We start from the raw sequence: 21,770 nt of genomic DNA, 5'->3' as shown, positions 1-21,770 counted from the left end.
TGGTTGTTATTCCTTCCCATGGAACAGAAGAGAACCAGGGATAGATGGATTACCAAGCCACTCTTCTGGTCTTTTATTCTTTTGTCCTTCAGGCTTGACAGGTGCAGCAGATACACAGCAAGGAATTAATCCCTTATAACATTGCTTGACCAACCTTGTGGCAGGTTATCTTGCTTACTTTTCTTTGTATCCAGTAGCTGTACAGGTCTGCTGAGATTATGATATTCTGCATGTATGCTACAGTGATAACTTCTGTGTAAGGGAGTGGCAAGGAATAGGGAGAAATCAACATTTTAAGTTGGGAAAGAACATACTTGCTAACTTCCTACTTCTCTAACCTATTCTAGCTCCTGGCTAAGTAGACAGGTATTATTTAATACTTTTTCAACTTTAACCTTCTGTTGTCCTGATTCCATGTCATACTTGTAAAGTACTTTTTTTTCATCCCTAAAATAGAAGCATAACTAAATTGTGAATGTGAATAAATATGTAAGTAAGGGTGATGTGACATTTTTAAAAATTTCCTGTGTTACATACATCCTTCCTCAGAGCAGAGTTGGGGGGAGGATAGTAGGACAGAATGTTATATGCATTTTCTCTGTATCAGATGTTTTTAAGGGTCCTTTTTCACAGAGGAGAATTCAATCTGGTGGTGAGATAGGGAACAATGATGAAGTAAACAAAAGGTGTCGATAACAAGGATTAAAATAAAAGAGAAAAAAGAATTGTTTTGGATTACCTTGTAGCCATCATTCCTTTTTTTATTTTAACAAAAGTTGCTTAAAACAAACATTGATTATTTTTATATAGAAATGTAAATGAAATAATCTATTTTGCTACATTCACTGTAAATACTTATTGTTCATAAGTTTTATTTTCAGTATATGAATTATATTACTTGTTTTTAATGTGTTAATAGGTTTATATAATATACAATTTCTGGTCTTTTCTTCATAATCACAACTTACTTCTCAGTGTTCTAATGGCATCTTGTTGAAATGATCTCCTTGGAATGTAGTATTATTTACTAAAAGAGCAAATAAATGAATACAAGTTATTTTAAGATGAATATGTTAAGCTTTTTGCTCTGAAAAATATTTGTGGCTTATTTTTGGAAGCAGCGTTTTTTAAAAATTTCTTGCTGAGATTTGTTCTCATTTGGGTCTAGTTTTGAGAGTATCTGTTTTCATAAAAGTAAAGATTAAACTTTATATGAAATTTCATGAAAACTTGAATTCAAAGCACATATAAGTGATCAAGAACTTATTTCATCATGGATGTTATATTTTGTTTCATATATGTGTGTGTGTGTGTGTGTGTGTGTGTGTATATATATATATATATATATATATATAATATATATATATATATATATACACACACATACATATACACACACATATGTTATACCATATAAATGTTTTATTTTGACATCTTCCCTCTTGTTGACATTATGGGCTGTGCTCTTGTTATGTTTTGTTCTACTTAATGTTATTGCTGTTTTCCATACTGTTTAGAAAGGACAACTTGGCAGACCAATTTTGGATATGCCTTACTGGAATGCAAAACCTGCTTCCATGCCCAATATTGGATCAAAATATGGACGCAAGGCTACTTGGATTGGAGCAAGCGGGGACCAAACTTTCTTGCGCATTGATGAAGCACTTATAAACTCCCATGTACTTGCTACGTCAGAGATTTTTGCCAGCAGACACATAATAGGTAAAATAAATAGCCAAAAAAATTAGATCTCTTGGTATATATGGTCAACACTGTAAAAGATTTTACATTCTACTTGAAAGGTAAGAGTAAGAATGAAGAAATTGAGGCGAGTATAGATTATAGACAAATTGTCCTCTGACTTCTCTGCTTGTTTGTTAGATGGAAGGGAATGAGAGGAGGTTGCTAAGATATAGATGAAATGGAAAGATGAGAGGGTGAGAAATCCAGACTACAGTATTCTATAAGGTAGCCTATACATACTTAAAACATAAAAGGCTATTTGAGCTCTGTAGAAAGATTATTTGAAAGTTGGGTTACTATTTCCCTTGTAGTAAGTAGATTATATATCAGAATGCATGGATTCTGTGTATAGTGTTTAACTGTACATATGAAGGAATAAATATTTGCTTAATTGGCCTTTTTAGAGTCACAATTAAGTGACTATTAAGTTAATATTTAACAGATTATATTACTACTAAAAATCTGTATTCATGTGGTCATAATACCATAAGCCAATAGGGGCTTTAATGCCAAGATAAATGGTTTGCATTTTATCGTATAGGCAGTAGGGGACCACTGGGATAAGGGAATGATTCAGACATGTACATTAGGAAAATACTTTTAAAACAATATGTAAGATAAATTGGAGAGAGGTGAAACCAGTTAGCACTTACAACAATCCATGTGGGAGCTAACTAGAGCTTGAACAAGGTGGTGGCAGTAGAGGTAAATGGAAAAAGGATAAATGTTAGAAATATTTAGAAAGCAAAATTGGTTTAATTTGGGAGCACAGTAGGTCAAGAAATAAGAATACTCAAATATAAATCTGAGTTGTAAGAGTATAAAAGCCTGGGAGAAAAAACTGTAGTGTCATCAAGATAAGTGGAGAAATAATAAGAGTGGCAGGTGTTGGGGAAAGAGTGGTAAGTACTATTCTGAATATGTTGAATTCAAGACATTGGCAGACTCTTCAGGGGAGTTCCAAATGAGATATTGGAGCCATGAGAAAGATTGAAGTTAATTGAGTTATTTGCAGAGGCAATGTTTGAAGATATTTGTCAGTGAGATTGACAAGGATGAAAATATAGAGAAATAATCAAGAGAACCAACAGAGGAGAATGTTACAAAAGCCATGAAAGGAGCTCTGTGTAACACAGGGAGGCCAAAGAATTCAGCCACGTATCTGTTCTTTGTAGTTATATAACTGGGAAGGAGTCATGAGTTGGGGATGCTTTTTTATTTTTGTTTTGATTGGAGTACTATTTATCATTTGATTCTGCTAGCATTTGTCTTAGATTTACCCTCTGTTTAAGATGATTTTTTTCCCCTTTTTCAAGGCTTAATACCTGCTTCTATATCAGAACCTCCTCCATTTAAATGTCTCCTGATAAATAAAGTGGATGGAAGTTGTAAGACATTTAATGATTCTGAGCAGGAGGATCTGCAAGGGTTTGGTGTATGTCTTGATCCTGTTTATGATGTTATTTGGAGGTAAGTTGCTTCCTATGTTTATAAATCACTATACTTAATATGCATTTTATTAGAAAATCTTCATTCTGTTTCTCAATTAGGTTTTTCCTGTTGCTACAAATTTAAAGTGCAAATTCTTCTCATTTGCATTTAAAGCCTTTCACAGTCTGGCTTCAAGGCTAATTATACTTCATTATCCTTCTTTCACTCTATCTTCCTTCTAAACTGGCCTATTTACTGTCTATTCACAAGATTCTACCAACCATTTCCATGTCTATGCACAGTCCATTTCCCAAGCCTGAAATGTTCTGCTTCCTCACCTCTGTTTCTTGTAACCTTTTGTCCTATTTAAGGCCCAGCTACTTAGGAGGCTTTTCCTGCTTACTGAAGGCAATTAGTACCCTTATCCCAAATTCGTTGTGTTTTTGTATAAATCCTGCATTTACTTCTCTGTGCACATGTTTTCTTCCCCTCGGTAACATGTAAATTCCTGCAGGGCAGACTAGGCTACTTGGTATGTCCCTAGCACCTGGAACAGGGTTGACTTAATAAATTATTGTTAATTAATTTTTCCTAGTGATTTTTAATCAATTTAATATGAAGACTTACTAGGAAAAGATAAAAATAATATGAACATTTTGGTTTTTTCACTACTAACTGTAATCATCTTTTATGATATTTGGCAGTTAACTGTGGCATTTAATTCTGTTTTTGAAAATAATATCATTTATAATTTTTAGGCTTTCAATAATTCCTTTTCTTGTTCAAGGTACATAGTTTTATGTAACTTCAGCCTATTATGATCTTCTGTCATCAAGTAGATATTGCAGTGACCTCTTAGAGAAGTGTACGTTGGGAATTGAGTACTGCCATGTAGGAGCTTAATTAAAATTTTGGAAAAGCAAAATCTCTTAGAAAGACCTGTAGAGGGGGCAGCTAGGTGAAACAGTAGATAGAGTATTGGCCCTGGAGTCAGGAGGACCTGAGTTCAAATCCAGCCTCAGACATTTACTAGCTATGTGACCTTGGGCAAGTCACTTAATCATGATTGTCTCCCCACCTCTAGCCCTCCCCCCAAAAAAAAACCTGTGGAGAAAATGAAGATGAGAGTAGAATAATAATAATGATGATGATGATGATGATGATGTGGATTTTGAAATGGTTGAAACACCTGACTCAGGGTATAGATGTCAGACAATGTGAGTAATACTGTGAGATTCTCTATGAACTTGTTCTTTCACACATTTTTATCAGTCACTTGCATTAAGAATGGTTGGCTTGTACTCTAAATTTGCATATACTACAAAGCTGCAAGGGATGGCTAATATATTAGCGAGTAGAATCAACATTTAAAAAGTTCTCAATAGTCTAGAATGTAGAAATATGTTTAACAAAGGAAAATTTAATAAAGACTGATGTACATATGTACTTTTTTTTTTTAGCACTGACATGCAAAAATTCACCCCTGGAAAGTATAGGATGAGAGAAATATGACTAGAAATAGACCATGTAAGAACAAGAAAGACCTCAGAGCTTTATGAATCTGGAAGCATAATACAAAGCAAAACTGTCAGAGCTAATGAAATTTTAGGCCACATTGATAGGAGTATAATTCCAGAACAAAGAAGATGAGATCCCTGCTATAATGTTCAACTAAGTAAATCACTTGTTTTCAGGTCTTTGTTACTTAAAATTGTGTCATGAGGATCATGGTAGCTGTTCTCAGACTTTTTGGTCTTCTAAATGTACCCCCTTTTTATGCCCCCTTTACATTCCTAAAATTTCTGTACCTAAAAAGATTTTGTTTATATGGGTTATATCTATCAATATTTATCATATTAGAAATTAAAACATTTTAATTATGAGAATAGTTTTGACCTTGCAGATTCTCAGAAATAGTCTCTGTGGACCATACTTTCAGAATTGCTAATTTAAGGAATGAGGGGCATTGAGCCTGTAGGGAAAAAAAAGATTCAGGAGAGGAGATCGTCTTTCATCAAACAGTCAAACCAGGTTTTAATAGGATTCGTATTTGTTTAGCCCCAGAGGAAAAATTGGATCAGTAGGTAAAAATTATAGGGAGAGATTATTGCTATTTAAGAAAGAATTTTCATTATCCAAAGATGGAATAGGCTGGCTACCTTAGTAGGTAGTGAGTTCCCTATTACTGGTGGTATTTCAGCAATCTGGACAAGAGGTGTCATTGATGTTGTGGAGGTAATTTGTGCTTTGGTAGATTCTTTGATTATTTAAGGTAACCACATTAGTAAAGTGATACAGAGATAGGATTCTATATAAACAGTTTTGTTATGAGGATCATAGTTACACAGAATGCTTTTCTATAGATGTTAAAGATTTTCTAGTCTAATTTCTTCATTATTACAGATGAAGAAACTGAGATCCAAGTATGAGAAGTGATTTAGTAAGGTCACACAGATATAAACACAGCCGGGGATAGAACCCACATCTCCTGGAAATTCAGTGTTCTTTTGGCTATATAATAGTGTTTTAAAAAACTGTTTTCAACAATTTAAAAACAAACCAACGCATAAATTAATATACATTTTTTTAAACCAATGCATTGCAGTTTCCTCCACAGGCTCCCTTTGTGACCTTCCACCAAATTATATTTTTTCTTTACATGTTTCAAGTTCTTATTATTAATAATCATAGATAACATCTAGTTTTGAAAAGCATTTTGCATAACTCTAATCCTTATAACATCTCTGGTACATATTCAACTTATGTATTACATGTTTTTTATGTTACATGTTTTATATATTTTATGTAAGCTAAATAATTTCTAAAATGCTTTAATTATTGTTTTTGTTTTTCAGATTTCGACCAAATGCTAGAGAATTGTGGTGCTACAATGCTGTAGTTGCTGACTCCAGGCTTCTTCCTTCTGCACCAGACATGCAGTCAAGATGTAGTATACTGAGCCCTGAACTTGCTTTGCCCACAGGATCAAGAGCTCTTACAACTAGGTCTCATGCGGCTTTGCACATCCTTGGTGAGTAGGGCTTTGTGACTGGCACTCAGTTAAATTTCTTTAGCTACTCTCTTTTATTTTCTGAGCGTATGGAGATAATATAGTTTATGTTCTTTTTTGTTAAAAAGCACTGAACTAGGTACCACTGTAAGACTGGTAGAATTCCTCCTTCAATAAATTTCTCTGTAAAGAAGAAAGACACATGTAAATTGTAGCTTATAGTAAGTCAGCGTTAAGAGAGTTCCCTAACTGTGTTGTCTTAAGCAGAGGTAGATTTTGACTTCTTTTGAGTAGCCCTCCTGTTGAACCATTAAAACTTGAACAGGTCAGTTTTGCACACAGTTAGTGTATTTTACTTTTCTTGATTTGTTTTAGGTTATATAGTGTCAGTCTTGCTAAGAATTTCTTTTTACAGAGCTTAAATATTATTATCTTCATTTTGTTTCAGGTTGCCTTGATACATTGGCAGCCATGCAAGATTTAAAAATGGGTGTAGCAAGTATAGAGGAAGAGACTCAAGCAGTAATGAAAGTTTATTCCAAGGAAGATTACAGTGTGGTGAACAGGTTTGAAAGTATGTACATTTATGTTTGATGAAAAGTGAAATTTCTCTGTAAATATGAAATATTATTACTAAACATTTAAATCATTTATGCTCTTTAGGTCATGGAGGAGGCTGGGGTTACTCTGCTCATTCAGTTGAAGCAATTCGTTTCAGTGCTGACACTGATATTTTACTTGGTGGTCTTGGTCTTTTTGGAGGTAGAGGAGAATATACTGCTAAAATAAAGGTAAACTATTGTATTATCCTTTTCATTTGTGTTAAACAAATGTGGATTTTGACCTAGTTACTGCTATCCTGTAAAAGTGATGAAAAAACCTATTTTGTGAAACCAGCATTCCTGACCATACTGTCTATAAAGACATTCTTAGTCTGTTATTATAGCTACTTGTTTCCAGCTTTATCCTCTTGTCTTCTAAGTTACATGAGAGAACTTATTTCTCTTTGTTATACTGTAACTCAGTAAACTGTTACCTGTTGTTTTCTAGCCATACCATCATTAGACTGTATTGTGCTGCTTTTATATTTGAGGAAATCCTTAAAAATATTTCTTCTAAACAATCTACTTGTGGTTACCTCCCTATAATTCATAGATATAAGGTCACTTTTCATATTATTTTCCACTTCAAAAGTTTTTTCACTAATTAATCCTCTCTTAAGGTCAAGTTCAGCCTCTTCACTTTAATTCTAAAATTGTTTTTCTAGACTACTTATGTTGTTATCATTGTGACCTCTTTTCCTATTTGCCACCTTACCATATATGCTCAGGAAAATATTTTTCTAGCCTCTAGTTCACTTCTCTTTGCCCCATGCCTCTTTGTAAGCTTTTTTCTCACTCCCATTTCTATCTCCTTCCATACTATGTTTTGAACAATTAATTGCCTATTACTTTTTAATCATGCTGTTTTGTTTTTGCAATGAAATTATTTCCTTAGATTTTATCCCATTTGGAAACACTCCAAGATGGAATAGTTTAGGAAAAGATCCTCACCTCCTTCAAATACTGTTGTTCAACAAAAAAAAAAACTCTACCCACATATAAGGACTTTCAAGTCTTCTTCCTTATAAGAAAAATGAAAATTGAAAAATCAGAAAAATTCAGTTTTTTAAAATATGTGGTATTTTTACATGTTACCTTGTTCATTTTAAATGAAAACTTCTAGAGAATAGGTTCTACTTTATTTTTACCTTCATAGTGCTTAACATATTAAGAATTTTCTGCAAATAAATAACAAAAATCGAAATACAAGTGATTGACTGCTGAGGTAAAAATCAACATTTCTTCCTTCCCTTAGTTATTTGAATTGGGTCCAGATGGAGGAGATCATGAAACTGATGGTGACCTTCTTGCAGAGACTGATGTCTTGGCATATGACTGTGCTGCTAGGTAAATGTTTTTTCTTGTCTTTGTAACTACTTATAAATTATGGAGTGAGATTAATAAGCTCTATTTTTATACTTTTAAACTTTTTATACTTTTTAAACTTTATAAACATTTTAATTTTGTACTAAATATTTAAGCTTAACATTTTGAACAGAAAGTTTAAAATTAGTGTATTTCACTCACATATTTCAGGAAGAAAATAGAGATTTTAAACAGTCATTCAATTAAATTCTGTTTTAACTAATGTATCAAAAGTAAATGAAAATTAATCTCTTCTTTACATTATATTTGTTACACAAAATAAAATACATTTTTAAAAATTAAATATAAGAGATAGTTATGTATTTGTTTACTATAGGAGGACAATCTCCTGTGGAATTTTTTTTTACCTCATTAGAAATTAATGATAGCACATTGAAGAAGATTGGATCAGAGAGTTGTTCTGTGACCAAATTGCCTGAACAATTATAGCTAGGTGGTGCAATGGATAGAATGCTGAGACTGGAGCCAGGAAGACCTAAGTCAGATCTGGCCTGAGACACTCATTATTTGTGTGATCCTGAGCAATTCACTTACTCTTCTTCTGCCTCAGTTTCCTGAACTGTAAAATGGAGATCATAATAGTTCCTACCTTACAAGATTGTTTTGAGGATAAATGAGATAGTATTTGTAAGGCACCACACCTGACACATAGTAGACACTCAATAAATACTTGTTTCTTTCCTTCTTCTCTATTAGGCACAGCCACTCAAGAAGCCATGTTGGGCCATACCTTAAACTACTTTTGAAGACTTATTTGACTATACTAGTACTGCAGATTAGGATAAAAACCAGCTCCATGGGACCAAATCTGGTTAGAACTTGTCAGGGAGCTCCCGGAATCATTTGGTTCCCAAATAGATTTTATTCAACACTAGAAGATTTAGTTTTAATAAGATCTATGTGTCTACCCTTCAGAGTGGTTCAGAACTTCAGAATTCCTAATTTTTTCACCCTGGGTTTCATGACTAAGAGTTTTTCTATGAAGTCTCCCTGATTCATGCTTGTGCTTTTGAAAGCTCATCCATTATCCTAATTCTTGGGGCACAGGCAAGATATCTTGTCCTGCAGAAGTCTAATATTACTAACAATATTAGTGGCAAGATAAAGACAGGTAAAGAAAGAGCTCTGGTTTTTGGTTGTGCTCTGGTTTCTTTGCTTCAAAGAAAATTGAAATATGATAGTAGAAATACAGTGAAGAATAGCCATGGGGAGCAAGAAGTATGTCCACCACTCACATTGGGTCTCAGGTGAAGTAAGCCAGGAGAGATGGTTGATTGGAAGGACTCTGGTGTCTTTTTGATGAGCTAGGTTTCCTTTCTTTTTTGTTTTTTGTGTTTTGTAGTGTTTTTGACACGCAAAACAAATTTCCACATTATCCATTTTCCTAGGGGAAAAAGTGAGAAAAAGAAAGAAATAAAAGAAAATATGTTATAGTGTGCACTGAGTATCACTTCTGGAGGTGAATTCATTATGAGTCCTTGAGAATTGTGATTAGTCATAATGTTGGTTAGAGTTCATAAATCTTTTGCATTGATTCTCTTTATAATGTTGCTGTTCTCCTCCCAGGAACAGTGATCACTTTAGCATCTGAGTGGCAAATGGATTGAAGTAAGGAGCTAAACGATATAGAAACAGCCAGAAGGCTGTTTCGGTAGTCCATGTGTGAGGTGATGAGAGCGTACACCAGTATGGTGGCTGTATGAGGAGATAGAAGGGAATAAAACTTGACAATAAATTGGATGTTAAGGACAAAGTATGTTTGAGGCACTGAGAATGACACTGAGGTTGCAAGCCTGGGTGCCTGGGAAGATGGACATAGTAACAGGAAAGTTGGGAAGAAGGTAAGGTTTGTGAGTGAAGATAATGATTTCCATTTTGGCCATGTTGAATTTGAAATGCCAACATTATACCCAGTTTGAGATTTCAAAAAGGCAATTGGTGATGTGAGACTGAAAGAAGAGAAATTAGGCCTGGATATGTAGGTCTGGGAATCATCTGTGTAGAGATGAGGAGATCACCAAACAAGATAATATAGAGCAGCAGTTTCCAAAAGTGTGGTCTGAGGACTCTTAAGGGGTCTTTTAGCCTGTTTCATAGCATCTGAGAGGTCAAAATTATTTTCATAATCATACTAAGACATATTTGCCTATTAAAAACTCCACACTTTTCTAGTTACATATCTGTGTGAGGTTCGATTTTCTTCAGATATTATGACCAAAAAAATCACAATAGATGGTTTTCAAGCAATAAATATTTATTAAGCATCTCCTATGTGCCAGACACTCTGCTGAGTGCTGAGGATACAAAGAAAGATAAAAGAAAGTCCCTGTTTTAAGTAATTCACATTCTAATGGGAGAGATGACATATAAACAACTATGTGCAAAGAAGCTATACAACATAAATTTGAAATAATCAACAGAGTAGAGGCACTAGAATTAATGGAGATGAGGAAAGGTTTCTGTAGATAGGATTTTTTGCGGGGGGTGGGGGGCTAGGCAATGGGGTTTAGTGACTTGCCCAGGGTCACACAGCTAGTAAATGTCTAAGTGTCTGAGGTTGGATTTGAACTCAGGTCCTCCTGACTCCAAGGCTCTATCCACTGCGCCACCTAGTGGCCCCTGATGATGGGATTTTAGCTAGGATTTGAAGGAAGGCAAGAAAATTAGGAAAGGGAAATGAGGAAGGCATGAGGGTCAGCTAGTGAAAATGCTTCAGAGTGGGGAAATGGGGTATCTTCAAAGAATAGCAAGGAGGCCAGTGTCACTGGATCACAGATTATGTGGAGGGGAAGATGTAAGATGTAAGAAGACTGCAAAGGTTGGCAGGGGTGCTTATGAAGGGTTTTGACTGCCAAACAAAGGATTTGATGCTTGGTATCCTAGAGGTGATAAGGAACCACTAGAGTTTATTGAATAGAAGTGTGACATGGCCACACCTGTGATTTAGGGAAATCACTTTGGTGACTAAATGAAAGATGGAATGGAAGGGGGGGGGGGGGGTTAAGACTTGAAGCAGGCAGACTTACCTGCAGGCAGTAATCAAGGCATGTAATGATGAGGGCCTGCACCACACTGGTGGCACTATCAGAGGAAGTGAGAGATACTGTGAAGATAAAATTGACAAGCCTTTGGCAACAGATTGGAAATGGTTGGAGAAGGTTGTTAGAGAGAGTGAGGACTTGAGGATGACATCTAAGTTTCTAGATTGAATGCAGAAGCAGATACGAGAATCTAGCTGCCTCCATTTAGAGAGAAATTAAAAGAGATTTGCAAAAAAAATTGTAGAACAATGCCACTCTTCACTAATTAAAATAGGTTACTTATATTAGCATGTAATGGATTTGTTTATTGTTATTTTTAAATGAATCATTAAGTAAATATTTTAAAATTTTAGCAGTTTTTATTTATAATATCATAAATGTCAATAGATATAACCCCTGTATTGTGGACTCTTAAGACCAGGCCTCTATCCATTATTCCATACTACCTCTCATACATAAGTGTAGAAGTGTGTATGTGTGCATGCATCTCATATTGTTTTGGTCCTCAATGATTTTTAAGAGTGTAAAGGAGTCATAAGACCAAAAAGTTTGAGAATTGCTGTTAGAAGAAGAGCCAGGGCAGACCCTCCAAAGAAATCCACTGCTAGTGGAAGTGTCCTGGCTGGATGAAGGTCCAGCCAGAGCCTGAGGATTATCAGGAAAGTGAAGTAATTAGGAAATCCTAGAGAGGAGAGAATATCCAGAAGAGGGTGATATGTCAGAAGTTTCAGAAAAGTCAAGAAGGATAAGTTTTGAGAAAAAAGTTGTTAGTTTTGGTAGTTAGAAATCATTGGTAACTTTGGAGAGAGCAGTTTGAATTGAATGAAGTCAAAAGCTAGATTACATGAAGTTTAAAAATGAATGAGTGAAGTGAAGGCACCTAAAGTACATGGTTCTCTCAAAGAGTTTAGCTGAGAAAGGGAAGTGAAGTATAGAGTGATAGCTAGTATGTTACAATGGTTGGATCACGGGATTTTGGGGACACATAGACATGTCTGTAGGCAGCAGGGAAAGAACTACTGGATAGTAAAGGAATAAAGATTAGTTAGGGGAAATGATAAGGCAGCATTTTTCTAGAGAAGGATAAGACTAGATGAGATCAAAGATGCATGTGGAGGGCTTAATCTTAACAAAGTGAAGGAGGGCTTCTTGTACTTATCATGAGATTGGCTGAAGGAACTGGGGACATTGAGTCTCTATAAGAGAAAACTTGTGAGTGTGTTGGGGAGGAGTGGTGTAGGTGTGTATGATCACTATCTTTGGGGACTAAATAAGAAGGAAGAATTAAACTTATTCAGCCTGACCCCAGACAGCATAATTTGGCATAGCAAGTGGAATTAGAAAAGGCAAATTTAGGTTTCATGCAAGAAAAATTTTTTTCTAGAAATTAGAACTATTTCAGAATTGAATGGGCTGCCAAGAGAGAAAGAGAGAGATTCCCCTTCACTAGAAATCTTCAAGCCAAAGTTGAATGAGTTCTTTTTATGTATGTTTTAAGAGGTTCTTATTCAGTTATGATTTGGACTGAACAGCTCTGAGATCTCTCCCATCTCTGAAGTTCTGTGAATTTCAATTTGATATGCAGCTTTTCATTCATTTTAACTGGATTTCTATTAGGTTTATCAGCAATCTATAGATTTTAGCATTATCTGACTAATATTTCTCTCAGAGAAAAATATGCCATGATGTTTGATGAACCAGTTCTTCTGCAAGCTGGCTGGTGGTATGTTGCATGGGCTCGCGTGTCAGGACCTAGCAGTGACTGTGGATCTCATGGACAGGCCTCTATTACCACAGATGATGGGTAAGTCTGAAGTGTCATTAATTATTTCCTCAGAGGATGTGCTTTAAGAGTATTGTTGATATCAAGAAAGTGAGGTCTCAGGACAAGTTAAAAGAGCCAATGTGACCTCTTTCCTGATTTGAAGGAACAGTAAGTTAGCTTTAAGATCAACTTTAAGTTCCCTTATAAGAATACGGATGCATTTCATTAATTTTTGATAATGAGATATTTTAATTTTTTGTGTTTTTCTTTTTCTTCAGAGTTCTTTTCCAATTTAAGAGTTCAAAGAAATCAAACAATGGTACAGATGTTAATGCAGGACAGATACCTCAGTTATTATACAGGTATTGTACATATTTTTATGTGAAATAATTTCCTTCACTGTTTGTAAATAGACCAGGAATATTCTAAAGTACAGAGTATGATAAAGTGAAAATTATTTGGGTAATTGATTATTTTTAAAGCATTCAGGGAAGTTATTATGATGTCAAGAGAAATGTAAACATATATAAAAACATTTAACTCAGTTGACTTTCTGTTTATTTCAGTCTATTTTTTTCAGTGTCATTTTTTATATTTGAGAAAGCTAGGTCATTCAATGGATAGAGTTCTCAACTTGAGTCAGGAAGGACCTGAATTCAAATCCTGCCCCAGATAAATACTGGCTGTGTGACCTGAGCAAGTCACTTAACCTCTCTGACCCTCAGTTTCCTCATCTCTAAAATGAAGATATTAACAATAGGATCTGCCTTAGAGTTATTATGAGGCTCTAATGTTGTTGCAAATGAACAGTACTTTGCAAATGTTAAAGAGCGTATATATTCTAGCTATTATTACTTTATTCTTATCATGAGCATTAATTTTAAACTGATAACCATCTTGAATTATTTAACCTATTAAATAAAATTTTTCCTCTACTAAGAATTTTACATTATTAAAACTATATTTTATTAATTTTTCTAACATTTTGTTTATAATAGCCAAACATGTTCATCCAAGAGAAAACATTATAGTGAAATAGGGACAAAAAGCTTTATGTTTGTATCCTAATTGACATGCTCTAGGTTTTATTACTTGTGTTTATATTCCTTATAAATATTTTGTGTAGATCCAGCATTTCCTTACTATCAACAAAATGTAATATTTAATTAAAATTAAAAAGCAACAAAAGGGTAAACAATATAAGATACATGTATACTTGTATGAATACATACATATATGCATTCATACACACTTAAACATTTATGTATAAGAGGTAGCAAGGAATAATGGATGGAGGTCTGCCCTTAAGATTCCACAGTATCTGGATTTCCAAGTCTTGCTTCTGCTTCCCATTAGTTTAGTGACCACTTAACCTCTTAACACTGCCAGACCACCCTCTAAAATTGTAGGTAATATTTGAATTGCTTATCTGCATTATTGGAAGGAATTTACACACCCAGAAATACACCATTCTACTAAATCACAGATCTAGGCAAGTTCCTCCATTTAGATTCATGTATATTCTTAGAAAATTCTTTGGAGAGATTTTAATAATTCTTCATTGCAACTTTATGGCATTTACTTAATATTTTCTCTATTATGCTTATGGGAAAAATGAATCATTCCTTAATCAAAGTCTTTGTGCTAATATTCTAGATTTTTAGAACATATTCTGGTTTTAATTATTTCTCTTTGAAATAATCAGTGCTATGAAACAAAAAATTTAAAGTTCCTCATGTATATGTATACTTACATGCAGACACATAGGGTCCTTTATACATGATATGTATCAATACATTAAACTGATGTCATAAGTTTGTATACTGCTTCCAGTACTTCAAATTATAACCTATCCCAGCCTTCTAACATTCTGTCTATTTTTTAATCAATGAATTCCCATAAATCCTTTATAAAATGTGTACTCATTATAACAGAACCTTTCCTCTAGGTCTTTTATAAGTGGGAATGACATTAAAGAAGAGGCAGTACCATCTGCTTTGCTGCTGTACCCTAAGGACCAAGGAACCTTTCCATCTGACTCATAACTAAAACTTTCCATATGTGTTGTCTCCCCCAGTAGAATGTGAGCTCCTGGAGAACAGGAACTGTGTGACTTTTCTTTGTATCCCCAGAGTTTTGTGCATAGTAAGCACTTCATAAATGCTTTATTCATTCAATTTAACATTCCAGGAGTACCAAAGGATACACATATTTCTATCTCTTTTTTTTAGGATTTATTGCTGTGATGTAAAGCAAATTCTGTTTGTAGTCTCAGCTTTAATGTTAAAATTTTCTAGTCTTTTTCTAATTAGTAGATAGCACAGTATCTTTTAAATGACCCACAACGGCATTTGTTTAAAACATGGAGAAAATTTTTCTTCATTGTATTAGAAGAAAAAAGATATGTACATATTTATTGGATTTTCCTTTATAAACCAGTTTTGTATAATTTACCTTTCTTTAGGCTCCCAACCAGCGATGGTAGTGCTTCAAAAGGTAAACAGCAAACCACTGAACCTGTGCACATTTTAAAGCGATCTTTTGCAAGAACAGTCTCCACGGTAAGCCAGCTAAAGTATCCATTTTAAAGATTCTAGCCAATAAATTCATTTCTAAATTTTACACCTTAGTTTTATTTAAATGTTCATACTTCTGCTATGTATACACACAAAATGTAATAACGAATTCTCAACTTAGCTTAATAAACTTAGATTTAACTTAATTTTAGTGCATTGTCATTAAAATGTGATATAATTGATAGTATTATGCTTTATCAAAAATGAAAAGTTGGTTAAAAAGTCATTAGGAAAGTTGGGGGGAAATGCGTGTATGTATTCTTCAGGTTCATAGCCTCAGAGTAGATTTATATGTCTAAGTTGGCCATGAAAATTCCAAAACTCATGTTTAAGGTCTGTAATGGTACTTTTTAAGCATCTAGATTTCCATTTGAGTGAGAGTTGCTCTAGAATATCTGTCTTCTCAGATTAAAAGATAAATTATACAGAAAACTGGATCCAGTTCTTTGTGATCTGTGATCTTTATTAGCCATTTCTGTATATACCCAAACTTAATATTGCTTCTTATTGATCATGTTTCCAGCCACTATTTTTTGTGCTAATAGAATTGTAAATTAAAGATAGCAACATATGATGCTTGTTGTTCTTTATGATTTGGTTGCCTGTTCCTCTTACTACTGCTTCTGGTTTACATTTCCATAGCATTTCAAGGTTTAAATAGACCTTATATATATTACTTCATTATAGCAATCAAACCATATCCCCATTTTCTCCTCTTCTGTAAGATTTGCTTACTGCTGCTACTTATAGGTTACCTTTATTATACTGCTTCAAATTTGGGGGGAAAAAACAAAACACTACCTATTAAGCATCTCATCCATTCCCCAGAACAATGCTTCAAGGTGAGAATGCTCAGAATTATTATTACCCAGTTTTACAGAGGAAGAAACAAGTCCTGGAGGCTGAGTGACTTACAAGTGGTTCCTTGGCAAGTTAGTGTCAGAGGCACAAGAACCAGCATCCTTATTGTGACATCTTTATCAGAAATTATTCACTCAGCCTATGCTTCATATTGCCTCAGACTGATCTCTTATTAGGGGTGGGTGACGGCACAGTAGATAGAGTGCTGGGCCTGAAGTCAGGAAAACCTGAGTTCAAATCTGACATTGACTAGTTGTGTGACCCCTGAGCAAGTCTCAGTTTTCTTACCTGTAAAGTGGAAATTGTAATAGCAGGCTACCTCCCAGGATTATTGTGAATATCAAATAAGATAATTGTAAAGCACTTGATACAATTCCTGGCACCATATAATTGTTACCTAGTAGTAGTGATATATTAATGCCTGAGTAGTTTATGAAATTACAAGATAGTTTTTAAAAATTATTTTTGAAAGTTAAGTTTTTCATTACAGTTAAATTACAATAAATTTTCAATTCTTAGGAAATCCTCTCACCAACAAAACTTTGAATTCTTTTGATAACATCTTACACACTTTTGTTGAATATCAATTATCAGGCTATAGTCCAATTGCAGCTAAAAGAAGACATTCTATACCATTTGAAAAGGGTGTTTTTTTTCCTAGAATTTGAAAGCATTTATCTCATATTGTTTTTTGTCCTTAATTAAGGGGAATATAGAGTTTAGGCTTTGTTGTTGTTGTTGTTGTTGTTTTACCCAAATAATTATACCAGTATATTAGTAGTTGATTACATACAGTTATCCCGTCCACACTGTGGGATTAGGGGCATGGCGCACCTCCGCTATCTGAAAAAAATCTGCTTAAAATTTTTTGACCCTCCCTTTGTACCAGAGAAGAAGTCTGAATTATTATGGTATTGAAAGATAAAATACGTTGGTATTATACAATAGTACACATACATTTTAGTCATTTCTGAGTTTCTAAAGTTTTTCTTTGTCATCTGCTGGCTTTCATGTGTTGTCTGCAGCTTCTTCAAAACTTCCCAAAACTTCTCATTTAATTTCTTATGCTGACCCATGATATATTGAAGCCATGATGGGGAAAGTCACAATATGGAAGGGACATTTTTATGTGATATAATACATAAAAATTGCTTAACAGTTATCTATGTTTGTGTAGAAATAAAACAGGTATAGGTACTGGACCTGTGATTTCTTTGGCATAGGAAATTCCCTAGGTTTAGGAAACTCTTTACCAATGCAAGTCAGCATCTTCTTTGCAACTGAGATATTTGTCTAGAGCAGTGAAAGGTTTACTTGTTCCAAGTCACACAACGAGCTTATGTCAGAAATGGTGGTTAAACCAAGATTTTCTTGGTCTCAAGCCTCGCTTTCTATTCCTATACCATGTTGCCTCTAGAGATTTGATCTTTTGTTAATATGATGAAATAATTGAACTTTCTGCTCAGTCTTTTTTATATAACCCTACTGTTTTTAGCTTGATAAATAAGAGCGCTTTGAAATTTTTGTTTTTTAAAATGTATTATCAGGTAAGATCTTGAGGCTGATTATCAATCTTTTGCCTGAATATTTATGTATTTCAATCTATTATATCCATTGAACTGAATAACACTTTAATTTTTCCTATTCTGGACTAGGAATGCTTTGAGTCATTGTTGAGCATCCTTCATTGGAGTTGGACCACTTTAGTTTTAGGAGTAGAAGAACTTCGGGGATTAAAAGGATTCCAGTATACTGCTACACTTCTTGATTTAGAGAGATTGCGTTTTGTGGGTACTTGTTGTCTAAGGCTGTTACGTGTCTATACCTGTGAGATTTACCCTATGTCAGGTATGATGTAGATATGAATTTTATCAGGGAAAAATATGTACACTTCAAGTACATTATTAATAATTGTTAAAATTTTCTTCATTTGAAACTGTTGTTTTCAGCTTATAGAATTCTTCTCCACTGTTATGTGCTGATTCATTAACATAGACCCAGGCCTGTGTGCATAAATAGTTGGCCCTAGAGTCAGGAGAACCTGAGTTCAAATACAGTCTCAGACACATAACACTCACTAGTTGTGTGACTCTGGGCAAGTCACTTAACCCCAATTGCATCACCTCCCCCCCCCAAAAAGAAGACAAGTCAGGTTCTAATGAACTACTCTAAGTAAATGTTGTTTTATTGGCCAAATGTATTCATTTTGGATAACTAAGTTATAATTTTAAAATCAGGTCATTTATGTGTAACTACTAAAACATATCAAAACAATATATTTCAAATTTTTAATACCCTAGTACTATATTAATTTAGGAAAACAATTATTGTAACTACAAGTATTTTGAGTATTTTGACTTAAATATTAAAACTAATGTGAGTGGCTAATATTTTATGTGTGGTAAAGATAAGCAAAGGAATTTCTGCAAAGTATAACTTGTTTCATTGTTTATGTATAGATATTTATGATTTTAGGTATACAATAGAGTATATGTTGTGCATTTTAGGAGAGATTTTTTTTAGTCCACTATTGTTATATGTTTACACTTCATTTTGTTCCTTATAGCTACTGCTAAAGCAGTTGTAGAAGAAACAAGTAAATTAGCAGAATGTATTGGGAAAACCCGAACTTTACTACGAAAAATTTTATCTGAAGGAGTTGATCACTGCATGGTCAAGTTGGATAATGATCCCCAAGGGTATCTCAGTCAGCCGTTGAGTCTTCTGGAGGCTGTCCTTCAGGAGTGTCATAATACCTTCACAGCCTGCTTTCATTCTTTCTACCCAACCCCTGCCCTGCAGTGGGCTTGCCTTTGTGATCTCCTAAATTGTTTGGATCAGGTATGTTAAGTACCACAGTACACTGGTAGAAATTCTCCTGTTTTAAATTGTATTTTAAAAGAGAGCTAAAACACAAAGCCCCTGACAAAATTTCAGATTCACATAGATGTTTGATATTTTCTATGTGGATTGATACCAATCACACCACAGAGTTTTATTAAGTGACTGCTCTGTTCCAGGCAATGTAGATGAGGTGCTAGAGTACAAATGCAGAAGTAGATAATCCCTCCCCTCAAGGAGCTTGTGTTCTACTAGGGGAATTTAAAAGTTTCATTTAAAAGTTTACAGGTTCCATCATACTGTTCATGAATTAAATACATGGTGATTTTTCAAGAAAGATACTTAACAACTATGGGAATCAGGAGAGGCCTCTAAACAGAGGATGTTCTTAAAATAAGCCTTGTAGGGAGCTAGAGGGTTTAGGAAACAGAAGTGAAAAGGTCAGGCATTCCAGGCATAGGCAACAGCCTGTGAAAATGTATAGAAGCAAAAGATAAACTCTCCTGGAGAAGAATTGCAATTTGGAATACTAAAATTTGGAAGTTTATTGAATATTCCTCTGTATTCAAGGGTGGGATTCCCTGTACCAATATGGCACAGTAGCCAGAGGCCTCATTCTCAGGGCTGGTGAATAGGATGGTAAATATTGAGTTCTCTACAGATTTATAGCATCTTGTGTACTCCACAGCTCAGTACTAAACAGCTCACTATCTATAATCATTTTCTTACTGCCACTGCCTTGTCTATTATAATAGAATTGTCCATTTTCTAAATGCAGTATATTAGTACCTTGGAGAGAGGTGAAGGAGGCATGAGATTAGTAATAAAAGTGGATTTAAAATAGGTTCCCAAAGTGAATGATACTACCCCTGGGGAGCACTGGAACAATCCAGGGGGTCAGTAATAGCCTTCATGATACAAATTTCAACAAAACAAAACAAAACTGTTAAAGGGTTAGAAGTAGATATCCAGGGAAGCGCAGAGTAATTTTTCTTTTAAAGGAGGCATTAGACCAAATAAGTTTGGGAAACTCTGATTTAAAGTATAGAATTCAGTCAGTTTAGGACAAAGTTAACTTACACGTATCAAGGATTGCCTCTAAGATTTTTTTCTCTCCTATGTTTTTGCATAGTGGGATCTTTTATTTCATTCTAGTTTTATAGTTTGTTACCCATTTTTCTGAATAACTAACATGGGGTAATTGGATAGTATTATGAAGTTATAAGTGCAAGGGGTTTCTGGTTTACCCTACATACTATGTAGTTAGATAAACCAAAATCAGGAGAAAAAGTTTAATGCTTGTTCACAGTTTGGCACAAATGTAAAGGACAGGAAGTTGCCACTAGTATTGAAATGATTTTTTTTCAGGTACTGCTGAAAAATACCAGCCAGTTGCAACTTTAGGCTATGTATGTGTATGATAATTGAAGCTGGAAGGATTCTTTAAACTTTCCTTGTTTAATATTTTTTAATCTCCATAGAATCAGTAACTGATCTTTACAAAAATCTTTGTTTTTAAATAGTAACATTTGTTTTTATAGAATTTCATAGCTTAAGTAGCCATCTGAATTTCTGTACAATTCAGCCTAATTCCAAAAACATAGTAATTGATCTGTATTTATTTAATTTTATCTGTATTTATTTAATTCTTGGAACTTACATTAACCTGTTTTGGTGTGGGGCCTGGGTCTTTTGTCAAAGGATATCCAAGAAGCAAATTTCAAGACATCAAGTAGCCGACTGCTTGCAGCTGTTATGTCAGCCTTATGTCACACATCTGTCAAGTTGACCTCTATCTTTCCCATTGCCTATGATGGAGAAGTATTACTTAGATCCATTGTTAAACAAGTCAGCACTGAAAACGACTCTGCCCTGGCTCACCGATTTCCTCTGTTGGTAGCACACATGGAAAAACTCAGTCAGGTCAGAATTGATTTTGAAGTATTTCTTATTATTTACTTAAATTAAGAAATGAAACCTTTTACTTTTTGTTGTTGTTCATTCTAATCTAATTCTAATCTGCTGCCAAATGTTAATTTTCTTCTTTGCTAATTTTCACAAGATTAACCTGCTTTAAGGAGAATTCCCAGTATACATCCATAGAACAAATTTAATTTTGTTACAGTTTCTCCAGAATCATTAAATATCACTTTTATTGTGGATAAGGCATTACCATGGAGAAATGTGAGACTTAAAATTATTTTTTAAAGAGAATACTAATATTTGAAATTCACTGCTTTTTAAAATTTACTTAAACATTCCAAAAAAAGAAAATATGTATTTAGGTTTACTTTTCTGAATATATTCAGTTTTTATTTCATGATTTCTTATAGAAAAAAACTGATGTTACAAAATCTTTGTATTGTTAGTGATTTTTTTAGTTTCAAAATGTAGACGATGTGATGTGTATGATTTACACAAAATTATCACTATGTCGATTTTGAATAAATACTTCATTTAAAATAGAATTTTATTCCCCAGTTTATTTGAGACTCAAAAAAATCACTAATTTAT

General features: G+C 34.1%; 1 protein-coding gene across 11 annotated transcripts in view; it reads left to right on the top strand.

The window, feature by feature from the left end:
* The window catches only part of MYCBP2 (MYC binding protein 2), a 224,280-nt gene that overhangs the window by 40,901 nt on the left and 161,609 nt on the right, over window positions 1–21,770 (top strand). For all 11 annotated transcript variants that reach the window (XM_078147203.1, XM_020973272.2, XM_078147199.1 and 8 more), the window contains 12 exons: window positions 1,518–1,722; window positions 3,060–3,213; window positions 6,030–6,205; window positions 6,633–6,758; window positions 6,848–6,975; window positions 8,042–8,133; window positions 12,883–13,017; window positions 13,257–13,340; window positions 15,443–15,539; window positions 18,071–18,263; window positions 18,982–19,256; window positions 20,958–21,179. In XM_078147203.1, coding sequence (XP_078003329.1) covers window positions 1,518–1,722; window positions 3,060–3,213; window positions 6,030–6,205; window positions 6,633–6,758; window positions 6,848–6,975; window positions 8,042–8,133; window positions 12,883–13,017; window positions 13,257–13,340; window positions 15,443–15,539; window positions 18,071–18,263; window positions 18,982–19,256; window positions 20,958–21,179 — 1,887 coding nt within the window. The remainder of the gene's footprint in view (window positions 1–1,517; window positions 1,723–3,059; window positions 3,214–6,029; window positions 6,206–6,632; window positions 6,759–6,847; window positions 6,976–8,041; window positions 8,134–12,882; window positions 13,018–13,256; window positions 13,341–15,442; window positions 15,540–18,070; window positions 18,264–18,981; window positions 19,257–20,957; window positions 21,180–21,770) is intronic.

This window comes from Phascolarctos cinereus, unplaced genomic scaffold (assembly GCF_003287225.1).
Source record: "Phascolarctos cinereus isolate Bilbo 61053 unplaced genomic scaffold, phaCin_HiC Scaffold_7;HRSCAF=346, whole genome shotgun sequence".
NCBI classification, from domain to species: Eukaryota; Metazoa; Chordata; class Mammalia; order Diprotodontia; family Phascolarctidae; genus Phascolarctos; species Phascolarctos cinereus.
The sequence above is the reverse complement of the archived record's forward strand: the minus strand, read 5'-3'. Positions and strand labels throughout refer to the sequence as shown.